The sequence below is a fragment of the Carassius auratus genome, chromosome 44, assembly GCF_003368295.1.
Source record: "Carassius auratus strain Wakin chromosome 44, ASM336829v1, whole genome shotgun sequence".
In the NCBI taxonomy this organism is placed as follows: Eukaryota; Metazoa; Chordata; class Actinopteri; order Cypriniformes; family Cyprinidae; genus Carassius; species Carassius auratus.
In genome coordinates, this window is record NC_039286.1 from 1,866,136 (window position 1) to 1,880,870 (window position 14,735).

Here is a 14,735-nt window from a genome sequence, read left to right on the forward strand (position 1 = left end):
ATTTTGATAGTTTGAGTTTGTGAGAGTAAAATCAATATCTTTAAGCACGTACTGTCAGCAGGGCAACAGAGTTCAACTGGATTTGTTAGAAATAACGCTGGGGCAGTTTATCAACTGAACTGTATATAACCATTAACCATATATTGATATCATTCAACTGTAAATGCACTATTTATAGAATAGTGTAGATTCAGTATTGAACTTTCAAAAGGAAAGTATTAATTAGAAATAGAAGTGTTGTAATGTATAAGTATTCACCATTACTGAATAAAAGTAATTTCCTTACCAAAAAAAAAAACTTACTTCCCCAAACTTTTGAATCATAATTAGTTCAAGCACAAAATATAGTCCAATATGACATTCTCTGTAGTCGATTCTATAGTATAAGATATAATAATTATAACAACACATTTAGCCTAAATCTAATGTTTTTAACATAATTAAATTTAATTAACAATAAAATCCAATGTTTACCCATACACAAATCCCATCTAGCTGTGTCAATCAAAACACTGAAGTAGAATTAGTGTTTCAGCTCTCTAATAATCCACACTTTAAAAAAGGTGACTGTCACTGCATTAGAAAACAACATATCAAACCAAGTGGTTTGTAAAACAATATGTTCAATATTCAAGAATTAAGCAAAAAAAAAAAAAGACACCCAACAATCAGGTTCAGTGGTTATGAGGAAATCCCACATAATTTGTTTGCAGACTCCTTTTGATTCAGTGCTTTGTATGAAATGTAAATAAATCAAACCCATTTTGCGAGGCTGTACGGTCATGACAGGGAGAGCCGCTCCGCTGGAGGGCGATAGCTACACTTTAAATCTGATTTAAAACCCCCGTTCGCGTGTGACGCAATCCGCTCTCCGTTTCAGTATGGCACGTAGGCCCTCGTCTAGAGATCTGTGTAAATAAAGACGGTTTATACGGTGTTTTCAGAACTAACAGGCGTGTGTATGTGTAGTGATCGACGATCGCTGGTCGTTAGGTGTTTCTGAGATCTTCTCGTGGGAATGTCCGGAGAGATAGTGTGATTTCGGGTAAGTACTAACGTTACGTGTTCCTTGCTGATGTGGACCGTGTTTGGTTGGAGCTTTACGCTTTCTCTCTTTACGAAACTCGTGAGCTCGGCAGTGGAGCTTCTGTTTGTATCGGGGGAGATCGAAGTCAAGTCTTTGTATGCGGCGGAAGTTGTTGTTTCTTCGTTTTTATATCATGATAAAACACTACATTTATGTTGGTTAAACGGTAACGTAGGTGGTTTTTTTTCAGTTATAAGACCGTTTCTTAAAACCCAGTGAGATGTAAACACTGTTTTTAAAAGGCATTTAATATAATATTAATTTATTTTAACGTTTGATAGTTTTTGTTAAATATTTCCAGTGTGGCTTAATTTTTTTTACGTTAATCGCTTTGCATTCGTTTCTTCCTCGGGGTTTTTTGTTACCCTACAAACATAGAAGAGTGAAACATTGTATATTGTTGTTGATGTTGTTTTAACACGTCGTTTCTGTCTCGATTCAAGACGTAAATAGCCAGCACAGGTAATGAGATTATGTCAGTCTAGATCAGAATTTACCTTCAAATCACCTATCTGTGTGTGTGTGTACCTACTTAACCATAGGGGACACATTTGTACTCAAAAGTGATCAAAACCTGACAAAACTCCATTTCGGGACGTCCTCGTTTGTAAAACTGGTATAAAAATAAAGTAAACAAAGTTTTGAAAATTCAGAAAGTTTTCTGTGAGGGGTAGGGGTGGATGGGTTTAGGTAAAAAAAAATGTATAACTATCTGTATATAAAAACAAAAGAAGTCAATGTAATGCCTCCATTTAAATAGCTAAGTAAACGTGTGTTCATTTGTTCAGTGTTTATATGACTTTCGGGGTCTTCATTTTGTTTTTCTCATGTGTCTTTGTAGATACTTTTGATGTTTTACTGATCTCAGGAAGAAAATGTGTGCTATGAACCAGCAGTGAACGTTAGTTGTGTTACTTTATAAACGCATGTGCACCAGAGCGATGGAGAGTGACTGTAGGATCCCTATGGCATGTCTGAGACCCCGGATACTGGCCCTGCATGCTTTATTCTGGGGCTTAGTGTCCCTAAGGTGAGAAAAATTACAGATTTACCACAAGTGATTTTCTTCTAATGCCAGAGTACTGCAAAACAAAGCTTTGATGATGTTCATTCTTTTCATGTTTAAACTTTTTTTTTTCTCTAGAGTGTTTGGAGCAGCACTTCTTAGTGACGAGAAGGCAGCAGGTATTTAAAAAAATCAGGATTGCATCCAAGATTGTTCTTCTAAAGTATATCAAGTTCATACTGTAGTTGTAACTGTCCTTATGTTTTTGTTTCATAGTTGCAGTGACAAAGGCAGTGACAGCACCATGTTGGCAGCTGGAGGAGTTTGTGGTGGCTAAAGAGTGCAGTGCATGTGAAGGCTTGCAATCGGTGAGTGTTTATACACACACACACACACACACACAACTGTTCAAAAGTTTGGGGTTAGTAAGATTTTTTTTTTTTTTTTTTTTAATAAAAGTAGCATTGTGAAATATTATCATAGCCATTTTCTATTTTAATATCTTTTAAAATGTAATTTACTCCTGTAAATGCAAAGCTGAATTTTCAGCAGCCATTATTCCAGTCTTCAGTGTCACATGATCTTAGGTTCCTAAGCAGAATATAATGAATTGGATGGGTACAGTCAAGGCATCTAAATATAGGGCTCAAAAGATTTTGATTGTTCCAGAGGAAGAGTGTTTCATTTTTGAGGATTCATTAAAAAGTTTACTCTGCTTGCCTTGTAAACACGCTGTCATTTTTACAGAAAACTATACCAGCCTGCAGCCTAACAGGATTTGTAGAAAAGATCAACTGCACGAAGTCTAACAAAGATGAATACAAGAGGTGAGTGGTTCTCCACCTAAAATATATGTCCTGTTCTGTTCAGCTGACAGTGGCCATTTCTCCAACAATATACATTTATGCAATTTTGGCGATCTTGTTTTGAGTTTATCACAATTAATAAGATTCACAGTAGCTTCTCCAATAGCTACAACTTAAATGTCTGTTTCTTGCTGCATTTACAGTACATGTTTAAATTCCACATCTTTCCATGCATAATAAGTTCACAGTTTGGATGGCAAAATAGCAAATGTTTTTCTGGCTTACAACATTATTAATCCAGCCAGCTAATAATTTAGAAAAATATACTAATCGAATTCACTCTTTTCTCTTGGTTTTACATTCAGCTGTCGCTCTACCAAAATGGAGGAGCATCTCTTTTGGAAATTTGAGGGTGTTATGCTGGCTCTCACTGTTGTCTTTGCAATAATGGTTGTTGCTAGGCAACGCTCACTTGACCGCCAAGCCTCAGACAAGGTTCGACGTCAGATCGAGTCTATTTAGTAGTCTGGACTGTACTAAAAGTGAATTGGCCTGTGGCATGGTGTCATAAACTCTCAGCAAATGGCATAACCCCACAGTCCATGACGGCTTCCAGACTTTATCTCTGGTTTAATCTTACTGGACGCACAAAGACAAAGCTCTGAATGGGCACAATGTGCTCTTTCCTTCCAGACTGACATTACTTGTGGATGCTGCTTCTGTGTAGGATTTGACTTACTAGATGTGAATCTCAAGATCATCCCATCAACTCAACAAAAATTATGCAAGACAGGATTCTAGTCCCTATTTTGTAACAGAAGATGTAAAGCTCTGCATATACCTGTTCTTTCAAACGCTGTGAAGGTGGTGTGTGTAGAACAAAACATGGGTGTGTTGCATGTTTTCAATAATCCAAAAGCACATCAAGTATTTTTTCAAGCTTAGAATGAAAGACATAATTTTTTTCATTAGGATGGGTTTATGTTAGTGTGAGTTAAAGTGAATATCAAAAGTTGGGGGTTTGTTCCTTTGGCTCCATTCATTTTAGTACATGAAATCACAGATGTCTTTTTCCTGTTTTTCTCCGAACTGACACACTCCTTCATACATTAACATTGACGTTTCATCCAGGAACATTACATTTTCTCTGAGGATCACTTATAATGTAAGTGTGATTTTACATTATCAAAAAAAGAAAAACATAATTTAGAAGTAATAGACTATTTCCTTTACTGCTTTTGAGCCTCTCTGCAGAAAGGTCTGTTTTCATAGGCAGGGCATATTCAAGATGAGCAAGTAAATGCTCACTGCTGTGAACAGTTTTGCTTATTAAAATAAAAAATGGAAGCTGCTGTGACGTAATCCGAAAACAACATGGGTCATTTGGGTTAACAAAGTATGAATACCCAGTATAAATAAAACAGTCTGGAACAAGACAATGCAATAGTGGCAAAATCATGTTTACTCCCTCTTCTGTGCTGTGACATTACCGTTAGATCCATTCTAGTCAGACTCGGTGCTGCATCATCATTTACTTTCAGGCTCTCTGAAAAGCCAGTATCATACGGTCTTGTTTAAAAATGAATCCGTAGCAAATTAAAGCAAACAAACAGTGCATCACTGACGCGATCTGGAGCTCTTTGCTAATTTTACCCCGTGTTTACATCGGAACCAAGCGGCGCATTGCGACTATAGACAACAGAACCCATTATATTCTGCAATTCTGTCTACACTGGTTGTGGCATGGATTGACACAAATCTCTGACAGTAAACTGATGTCCAGTTCTATTTCTAACATACAAGCATTCGTGCCGCTTTTGACATGAAAGAGAAATTGATTCGCGACAAGACACAACAACGCTCGTGTCTGATCTAGATATGGTTTTAGATCACAGGGAAGGCAATTTGAAGACTACTTTTCACAATTTACATTACACCGTGACTTGTAATGTCATCTGTATGGTTCTGTTGGAGTATTTCTGTTGTTGCGTTTCTCTAGTATTTCCTCTCCTCCTACTACAGGCGTGTATCAGTGGGCGGTGCTAAACAGGCAGTGATGTAGAAGTAGGCGTTGATATTCGCCTCCAAAGGTGATGCTTAGCCACATGATTACGTCATAAAGTGGCATATTCCAGAACTAACTTGGTTTCAATAAAAGCTGTTTTTAAACTAAAAAGAACGTTTTGAGTTTACGGGATGATTTTTTATAGTACATTGACGTGTTATGTCAAAAGAGAAATTTAATTTCTCAGTTCATGACTCCTTTAATGGTAATTTAATTTATCTTAAATGTGCAGTTGCTGTTTGTTAAATCCTTATTTTCAGAAGGCTTACATATTTTTTGTGTTTTTTGCACATTCCTTTGAGACTTGTAGTTTTTTTTTTTTTTTCTTTTTTTATTTATGGTGTTTACTTTCAGTCTTTGCCCTCCTGAGTGAAATGAAATATTTTATATAAAGTTATGTGAGCAAACGTCTTTGTTAATAATTTCAGTCTCAAAAAATACCAGCTCTGTATTCATATCTGATTGATATATGCAAAACTGCATAGTAGTGTATGTTAAAGCTGCTTGACTTGAAATTAAGAGGAAAAGATGTATTGAAATCAACACTTTTTATTTGTTTTTTTTTATTTACATTTTTTAAGCACTTCTCAGCAAAATTCAATAATGCATCTGCTTCTCATTTATTGAAGGTGATAGTGATATTTTGTGCCATCATCTTCAGAAAGACTTTACTCCCCTGGTTTTGGGTACAAAGGTACATTTCTAACTGTTCCCTATAAGTTAATTTACACTATGATTGGTTTGATGGAATAATGCCTTTTTGTTAAAGGTTGATTGGTGTCTTTATATGAAAGATTAGTGACATTTCCTGTCCTTTGTTGATAATGAACTGAGGAATAAATGGGAAAAATAAATTGTCTGCCCTAGTTTGTTTGTTGTTTTGTGATTCTGTTATGATGGAATATAATGTATTGTTTGATGAAAGAAAAAAAAGAGAGGTCACAAACTCCATAAAAAGAAATGAGTGCACTTTGATCCTTTTGGACAGGAGCAGATGTGGCCATGCTGAAGATATGTCATATCAGAACAGAACTTTGCTGTGTTACACTGTGGAGAAGAAAAGGACAAATGGTAAGCAATACTCATAAACTGAACACCACGTGTTTTGCTCAAGTGTACAGAGTGACTTGATCCCGGAGTTTCCTGCCCTGCAAAACCCATATAGGGACTTGGAATTGTATAATTTGATTAAAATTAAACAAAAATAAAAAGTTACTTAAAGTAAGGAATTTGCAGTCAAAGTGTTAAACGTCTTCTACAAGCCATTCTTTTAGATTTTGTTTTTGTTTTCTTGTGGTCTACCTTTCTAAAGGAAAGGTTCACCCAAATATGAAAGTGTTTTTTTCCAAAGCTGTATGAATTAATTTCTTCGGTTCAAAACAAAATATGCTATTTTGAAGAATGTTGCTAACCAAACAGTTGCAGGAAGCCACTGATATCCATAGACATTTTTCCATACAAGTGGGTGCAGGCAACTGTGGATACAAACATTGATCCTTCATTTATTTATTTATTTTTTGAACTGAACAAAGAATCTCATACAAGTTTGAAACATATAGAGTTTGATGACAAGTTATATTTTGAGTGAGCTATCCCTTTAATTCCAAAATTTTGCTTGCGTTAAATGACTTTCATGCAGATACACGAGTGTTTGTCACAGTATACAGACATCTAATTAGCACAAAGTGAAGTACCAGAACTGTTATCCTCCTCCTCTTCAGACGTCTGCATACTCCTGGAAGACGGTTGAACTTTCTCCTCAGAATGGGCACGAGTTGTCTTTGAAGATTTTCTTTATATTCTGTCACAGCTCTTGTCTGAAATAAACAGTGAGTTTTCCGATTATCCAACGATCTGTTGAGAAGAAAATGCGCGCGTAATATTTGAACTCACCGCTTCTGTCGCGTGGTCAGTGAACGGTCTGGACGGTTGGTAGTCTGGCGGTCTTGAATCCACGACACTGATTTGAGAATAAATGTAAACCGCACAGTGAAGCGCTACGAGAAGTATAGAAAGATTTGACATTGTATTTGTAATATAATCACGTAGGGGTGTTTCTAGTGGCAAGGGGCCCGGGACAAGTTTTCACGCAAAGACTTGTGGTACTTTAAAGGTCTTACCAGCTTCTACGTCACATAAGGTGATTGATCACCCCTGATGATCGACTGAAGAACGGGATGATGAGATTTTCCGCGATTTATCAAGGCCATTATATGTAGATTTCCCTTCCCTTTGCGACATTTTCTTGAATTTATATAATGGTGATTGGTGACCACATTATAACCCGTGGACAGATCTCACAGTAACCTAATCCTATTTTGTTTCAAAGAGGATTTAAGAAACCGAAAGAGTGGATCTAGAACCGGGCTCTTCAACCGATCTGCTTGCATTAATGTAGGCTAAATGGTAAAACGATTCTGAGAAAAGGTAGGCTATAGAATAGCTTTGTTAAAATATATAATTAAATTATACATTATTTTGTCATATACAGTACGCTTCAGTAACCACAAAAGTTAGTTAGGCCCCATATCTCATAAGTTAGCGCTAAACAGACCTCGAAAGCGCATTTCGATAGGTATGGCTGTAAATAATACAAAAATACCATTGTCACTGCATCATAACATTAAGATGAATTTAGCTGCGCGAGAAGAACCTCAACAGATTGCGCTTACAAAAAACGTTTCCATCAAACAGTTGAACCTCTCAAAGCCTAATAAGATTAACGATGATTAATGATTATTCAAATCAGGATTTTAGTAGCTGATAATGACACTTGTGCATCTGTAATAATTCGCCTCATTTCAGATCTTGTTTTAATAGTTATATGATTTTATTAAACATAGTTAGACCTACATATACACTCACCGACAATGTATCAGAACGAATGAGTCTTAAAGACATTTAATTACTCAAAATAAACTCGTTTAATCATCTAAACATGTAGTGTAGGCTACAGGTTTCGAACAATAGAACAGAAGGCCTATCAATCGGCTACGTGTAATCTCACGCTTAGAATTAAACTGTTAAATAGATGAGGTGTCCCAAGCATTCCTGTCACGAGTTTCTTCACAGTGCCTGAGAGAGAGGAGAGTTGCGCGAGCCCCATCAGTAGCAGCGCAAGAAGAAAGTATTGCAGGCTGTTCCTCGCGTGCAGTCACACAGTCTCCCGATGCGCGGGCCGTGCTTCATGGCGCAGCGCTCCCCAACATCACACTAAACAGGGTGCATCGCATTAGATACTTAGTCAACCTCTTTAACTTGATGATGAACGCTATTTCTAACGGGAAAATAGGAGGAATATCTTTACCCTGGGAATGACGCTAGCTTTTTTCTCCACAGATATCCGATTGGCCTGATCTCCATCCAAAAGTTCATCGAGCGCCTCAGCCTAAACACAAGTCATTATTTAAAGATACGTTTCTGACATAGTCTCATATTTTATCCAAGTAAATCGTTTCTATTTTGTAAATCATAGTTATAGCACATTTCACGCGACTTTTATAGTTATGAACATGTATAGCTTTACTTAAAATGCCTGAACTCAATCAAGAGAACTGTCCTGAATTTTTTTTTATTTTTATTTTTAAATAAAAATAAAAGCTTTACATACTGTTTTTCTGGTGTTGCTGAAACTTTTTTATTACATCAACAGGTTGAAAATGTATTTGTTGAGTTATGCCATATATGTCCCTCTTATGTATTCTCTTACCAGGTCTCTGTTGATGTCCTGCTCCTCTTGCACTCTCAGTCGGGTGTCCAGTGACATCTGACCCCTGCAGACGCACAGAAGCGAGAGGAACACGCTCAGGTAAACCGCCGCGCGGACGCTGTCCATGGTCCTGAATGCTTTGGCGCTAGTAAGGTAAAACTGGAAATGTAATATACAAAATCCTTTTTATTACTATTTTCTGTTCTAGCAATACCAGCGCTGAAAGTTTTTCTCTGAGCTTGTGCTCTTGCTGCCGCTTTCTGTTGCTTCACTGGGTTGCTGGGAAACTTTCTCTATTTATACGATGTTCCTGCTACCTGATGTATTCACATAACGTCACTACATCTGTATTCAGTAGGCTGCTTTTTTAAGAACCAGCTGGGAGTCAGTTTGAACAAAAGATGATATCACTTTGACATCCGTGCAATTTAAATCCGCTGTTTGTCCAATAAGATAATTTGCATATATTTTTAATGCAATTGATTGGTTGTTTGACATGACTCTTCAATTTAAATTACAATTTTTTTTTTTTATTATCATTATTATTATTTTGCAAGACTGAAATAGAAGAACCGTTTAAGGTTCATTGAAAAACCTAACGTTTTTAAAAATTAACGTTTTTATCATCTCAGTAACATTTTTTCCACTATAGAGTGCCAAAAAAAAGACCATTTTAAGAGTGTATAGTGAATTAAGGTAAACAGGGCAACCTTATGAAATTATTAAAATGCCAAAAAGGGTGAATTTGAAAAATAACATTTTTAGAATGTTTTTATATTCCATGCTCTCTTTTTAAGCTCCATAAGCATGTCTTTCATTCATTTAAAAGTCAGTCTTCACATTTTATCTGTTTATTGTTGTATCAGAAGTTCTGTGAAACTCTAAACAATAGTAAGAGTTGACAGCACTAAAAACATGAGCATCAATGAAAGGGTTTTTGATGAAAGGTTTTATGAGTCACCTCTCTGAGTGGGCAGTCGATTTCACTGATGTTAGGAAGGTTACACACCTCTAACTGGCAACGGCTGTTCTCTAATATATCCAACATATAATTATCATTGCTCGTGTATATTCACACACATAATGTTATCTGTGTCCAGGTGTCACATCGGTTAGTGACCTATATTTCACAATGCTGATGGAGATGTCATCAGATATGTTATTCACTGAATGTCTGCTGTATGTCTATGACCTATATCTCATCTGTCAATGCACATATAAATGGATACATTTTCATCCAACAATGCCTTTTTCTGACCTTTGTATGCCAAAGTTTACTCAAAAGTGTAAGTGTTTGTGTGTGTTTGTGTGTGTGTGTTTCGAGTAAGGATGTTTGAGAGTTATAGCATCTTGAATGGATAGAATGTTTAGAACCGTAAAGAGTGATGTGAAGAAATCACAGAAGAGTTATTATCCAACATCATAAGCTTAGATGTTTAAATGTGATGTCAAAAGAAACTGCTTACAGAATACATTTGTAATAGTTTCTCTGAATCAATTGATTGATTCTGTAATTCTTTTATTAAAAATAGTCTCGCCTTTTGTCAGTTTATTATTTAAATCTCTGTTAAAACAACTACCTGACAAATATGAACGGAAGGATCAAACATATAATTACATTGAAATAGCAATATTGTGCAAAAATTACAGGTCATTTTTAATCTTACAGTTCATTTCGAAGTATTCTAAGAATTCTCCTTATTCATACTCATTATTTCACTCTGGGTGATTTTCCCACAATGTCCTGAGCAGACCATGACCGGATGAAGACAGCTTCTGAGCAGACCATGGCAGGATGAAGACAGCTTCTCGGCAATGTCTTACATTCTGATTAGGTGTGGTCAGATGTCTGACATTGTCACCACCTCACTGTGTCTCATTTCTCTCCTCTGAAGGAGTCGCTCATCTTCTCAACAGCTCATAATTAAAGCTCAGCTCTTCTCAAGCCAAAGCTCACATTCTTCTGAAAACAGAAGAGCGGGAGCCATTAAAGGAAAGATACAAATTTTATCCATTTCCATGTCATCCATACCAGATCTTCAAGACATCTATACCAATAGTGTGTAGGGAATTAACGTCACTTAGTCAAGAGTTCAAGTTTATCAGTTCTGTCACCTTAAAGAAATAATGAAAATTTGCAGAAAATGTACTTGCCCTCAGGCCAGATGAGTTTGAGTTTGGAGAAAAATAGCATAGCATTTACTCACCAATTGATCATCTTCAGCGAATGGGTGCCGTCAGAATAAGAGTCCAAACCACTGATAAAAACATCATAATAACCAACAAGTAATCCTCATGACTCCAGTTAACATCTTGTGAAGCAAAAAGCTATTTGTAAGCAACAAATCCTTTATTAAGGTGTTTTAAATATTTAATATTGCTTCCTCCGGTGAATAAGTCATATAGTCTGTATCAGGGTATACAGTGCTGTAGTGATAAATTTCTCCAAAATAGGCTTTGATGAAGCAACAAACTCATCTGAATTTTGGAAGGTCTTATAGGGTGAGTACAATTTAAGCAAATGTTAAATTTTGGGTGAACTGTTCTTTTAGCAGATCTAAGACTGCTTTTATTTTCCATCTTTAACCTCCCACAGAAATGAGGACTTTTGATGTATATGATATGTAATGCACTAAAATCTATTCACTTGCTCTCTTTGTGATGTGATTTCAGAAAGGTGAAGAAAATTAACATCAGACAATATCATCAATTTAAAAGGTGTCCAAGAATCTGGGTGAAGACAGTTCAAGTATCAACATTAGGATGAAACTGATATTTACTGTAATTAACGCAAATTACAGCTGATAATTTAAATACCTGATACAAGGTGGTCCTTCATAGAGAGATGTATGTGTTTTAATGTGTGTGCGCTGATTGTTTGCTCCTTGCATTATTCAGCAGCGCTGGGTCTGCCACAGATCCACATCTCTGGATTGTCAGACCATTATTCAATCCTTCACCTGGTTAGCATAGTAACCTTGTGGAGCACACAGAGGAGTCAGGTATATAAAAAATGTATGACCTGATGCATCTTGAATCAAATGGAAGACCTTACCCAGAAGACATGTTCTCCAACATCACAAATCAGTCCATGAATGTGCATCCCATGTTTGCCATACAGATACAACCATAGATAGTGGCAAGGGTCCTAATTGCTCATTACTGAGTTTGTGTGTAAATAGAGCTCCTTTCCTGCATACAAAATCAGTAAATCTTTCATTTAAAGACCTAGGAAATGTATTGTGCTAATCAAACTAAAAGGTAAAATCCTCTCAATTCCTTCAAATAGTTTTTAAATGACAAAACTACATAGATATTTGTCTGTAAATATGCATGCATGAACTGATAGCCTTGTCACTGGGGCAGTACACTTAAAGGGACAAATTTGTTCCTTATCCACTGCTAAAAGTTGCATAATAATACCTTATAGTAGTAGTAATATGTGCTATAAAAATGAAATGAAAATTAATTCATTTACTCACCCGCGAGTCATTTCAAACCTATGACTTTCTTCTTTGGAATATAAACGAAACCGTTTCAGTTCCCACTGACATCCATTGTATTTTTTGTCAGTGGTAGTCAATAGGAATCCAAACTGTTTGGTTACCAACATTCTTTAACTATGTTCTTTTATATTCCACAGATAAAAGAAAGCCATGTATGTACGAGGGTGAGTAAATGATGATACAATTTCAGGGTTTGGGTGAACTGTCCATTTCATTTTACAGATAAGGTTCTGTAACCCTAAAAGTATAAATTTAGAAATAAAATATCTGTGTTTGATACTAAAAAAGAACCTCTAGCCCAGAGCTTTAAATTAGCACAGAGTAACTCACAATTTGAACTAATGTGGAGTAAACATTTCAGACACTGATGGTCTGATAACATCAAATATGACATGCTAAGAAAGCGTCCTGTTAGAAGTTAATAATAATTAATATAATCACGTAATAATTTTGCCATGAAATGATATGAATCACAATGCAAACTCCATCACAGAACCCATCAAATATTCAACAGACAGACCTCAACAGTTTTAAAGGCATTGTGACATCATCAAGTGATACGTTGTAACTGTGGCCAGGTCTCGCCAGCTGTCTGCTTGCATTGATCAATTACAGTGGGAAATAAGCTGATTCTGATTCTGTTGGCTCTGGTCTGTTTAGAACAAAACTGATAGTGGTCTGACTGTGCACAGTGAGAGAGGAAGAAAGACTCGCCTCATCTTTCCTTTTAATGCACTTTCCTAAACTGGTCTTTACCTTATGATTGTCAAAACTGATTTGAAAGTGTTGATATGGAAACACAATGGGGCAGGAAAACAGAGAACATGACTGAAATGAATCATTACTGGAGCATGACCATGAGTGCAAATGATCCGTTATACTGGATGAAACAGCCAAGCTGTATAAACCCACTGATTCACAAATTAAATTTAAAAAAGTAACATGACAGAGATAAAAAAAAGGGTGTTATTAGATCTTTGTAGATAATTCTGTTTAAATTCAGTTTTCTATTAAATGATAGTGAAGTTAAAGACTCTCAGAACCTGTTTTCTTAGTTTGAGACCAACCTCAATACACTGTGATTTAATGATTCAACAGAATCTTTATTTTATTTTTCATTATGTTTGAACTGGTGAATAGCACACATGCTCATCACTCTAGTCTAGAAAATGCTGTTGTGTCTGAGGTATGCAGATTGTGTTGTTAAGTTGCTTGGTTTTATTTATATATATTAGATGCACCTTTACATTTATGCTGTTGATGCACCTAATTGAAAATACTTTATGAAGTTTGTATTGTTGCCATTTTAATTAAGAGTTAGTTAGTTAGTTAGTCAATTGCACAATGCAACTGATTATGTCATTTCAACATGGTGGCACCCATAAGGGGATGATTTCTGTCTCTAGACTGACATATCTGGAGTTTCATCTCATGTGATTGTCATTTTAAGTATATTTCAACAATGAGCAACATGTTTGGTGAGCAAGTCAGAGAAAGAACTGTAGAAACCTTCAGGATTTGGTTTAAATTGTTAAAATGGCAATTACATTGGTTTTAATGGAAGCTTTAATGATCCCTGTGTGTCTACTGGTAATGTGTTGCCTTCTATTGACATTTTGAAACCACTAAATAAAATGGAATATGCTCCAAAACACTACAGGCAATAGTTTCAATGGTTAACAGTTGATTGTTTGGAATGGGATTTGTAGTAGAAAGCATTTTTTTTTCTTCAGCAGGGAAAAAACGACAAATTTATCTGAGCAATTTTAGTCTGGTGCCCTGTCTGAAAGTCAGTCCGATCGATTCCTTATTCCTTATCCTTTAAGAGCCCGTCTTTAAAAAGAGAACATATCTAAAACATCAGATTCAGCCAGTGAGATTTTTCAGAGCAGAACTCAGAGCACATCTCAGAGAGCCGCTTTAAAATGTGCAGTACAAAACATAAACTGTCTGAAGAGTTCTGATGATAAGAATCCATTTTAGATATTGCCTGTCATTATCGGCACTGAGCCACTTTACAACATTTCTGACCTTACTCTGTTTGTTTATAAACACCCCCAGATGCCTCTTGTCTATGTTTTCTCCCATTGACCTATTGACTCCGGCTTCTGCAGACTTTATAGCAGAGTAACAGCTAAATCATGAATATTTTACAGATTGTTGTTGAAGCGGGCTGATGCATTTAAAGGCTATGAGTTTTTCTCCAGTTTTAATGATCTGATTGACACCCACTGTCAGCAGTTTAATGAATACGTGCAGAGAAGAGGGTGAAACATAATGTGTGCTGTTGATACAGAAGGGCTATTCCTGACACATTTGCTGCATGTTTTCAAGTGCTTCGAATTGGGTGATGTTGACTAACCACTGATAATCTCTAAGAACGTGAACCAGAATTGTGTTCGTCTCCTTTCTGATGAAGGGATGTATGCATGGCTTTGAATACAGAACAAACTGACTGCATTTGAAAATTGATCAGGTTTACCAGACATGATATCCTGAATCATGAATAACTTTTTTTCAGCATGTTTTGTATCATCTGTGTGTTCTCAATCATTA

At 36.1% G+C, this 14,735-nt stretch overlaps 3 protein-coding genes across 4 annotated transcripts; 1 reads left to right on the forward strand and 2 right to left on the reverse strand.

Annotated features, from left to right (window-relative positions):
* The first annotated feature begins 848 nt into the window (after positions 1–848).
* On the forward strand, positions 849–5,822 carry LOC113062078 (protein JTB-like). Of its 2 annotated transcripts, none has more exons than XM_026231631.1 (6): positions 849–1,045; positions 1,929–2,117; positions 2,232–2,272; positions 2,370–2,461; positions 2,841–2,920; positions 3,265–5,822. In XM_026231631.1, the coding sequence occupies exons 2-6, from the start codon at positions 2,014–2,016 to the stop codon at positions 3,419–3,421; spliced, it is 474 nt and encodes a 157-aa protein (XP_026087416.1). In that variant the 5' UTR covers positions 849–1,045; positions 1,929–2,013; the 3' UTR covers positions 3,422–5,822. The 2 variants fall into 2 exon arrangements, with proteins under 2 accessions (XP_026087416.1, XP_026087417.1); XM_026231632.1 differs by having other exon boundaries at positions 2,025–2,117.
* On the reverse strand, positions 5,498–7,247 carry LOC113062079 (cocaine- and amphetamine-regulated transcript protein). Its single transcript, XM_026231633.1, has 3 exons — positions 6,858–7,247; positions 6,659–6,781; positions 5,498–6,011 (listed from the first exon to the last, which is right to left on the reverse strand). Exons 1-3 carry the CDS (start codon positions 6,987–6,989, stop codon positions 5,904–5,906), a joined length of 363 nt encoding a protein of 120 aa, XP_026087418.1. The 5' UTR covers positions 6,990–7,247; the 3' UTR covers positions 5,498–5,903.
* A 528-nt stretch (positions 7,248–7,775) lies between these two features.
* LOC113062080 (cocaine- and amphetamine-regulated transcript protein-like) lies at positions 7,776–8,959 on the reverse strand. Its single transcript, XM_026231634.1, has 3 exons — positions 8,674–8,959; positions 8,272–8,352; positions 7,776–8,177 (listed from the first exon to the last, which is right to left on the reverse strand). Exons 1-3 carry the CDS (start codon positions 8,797–8,799, stop codon positions 8,070–8,072), a joined length of 315 nt encoding a protein of 104 aa, XP_026087419.1. The 5' UTR covers positions 8,800–8,959; the 3' UTR covers positions 7,776–8,069.
* Positions 8,960–14,735: the final 5,776 nt, after the last annotated feature.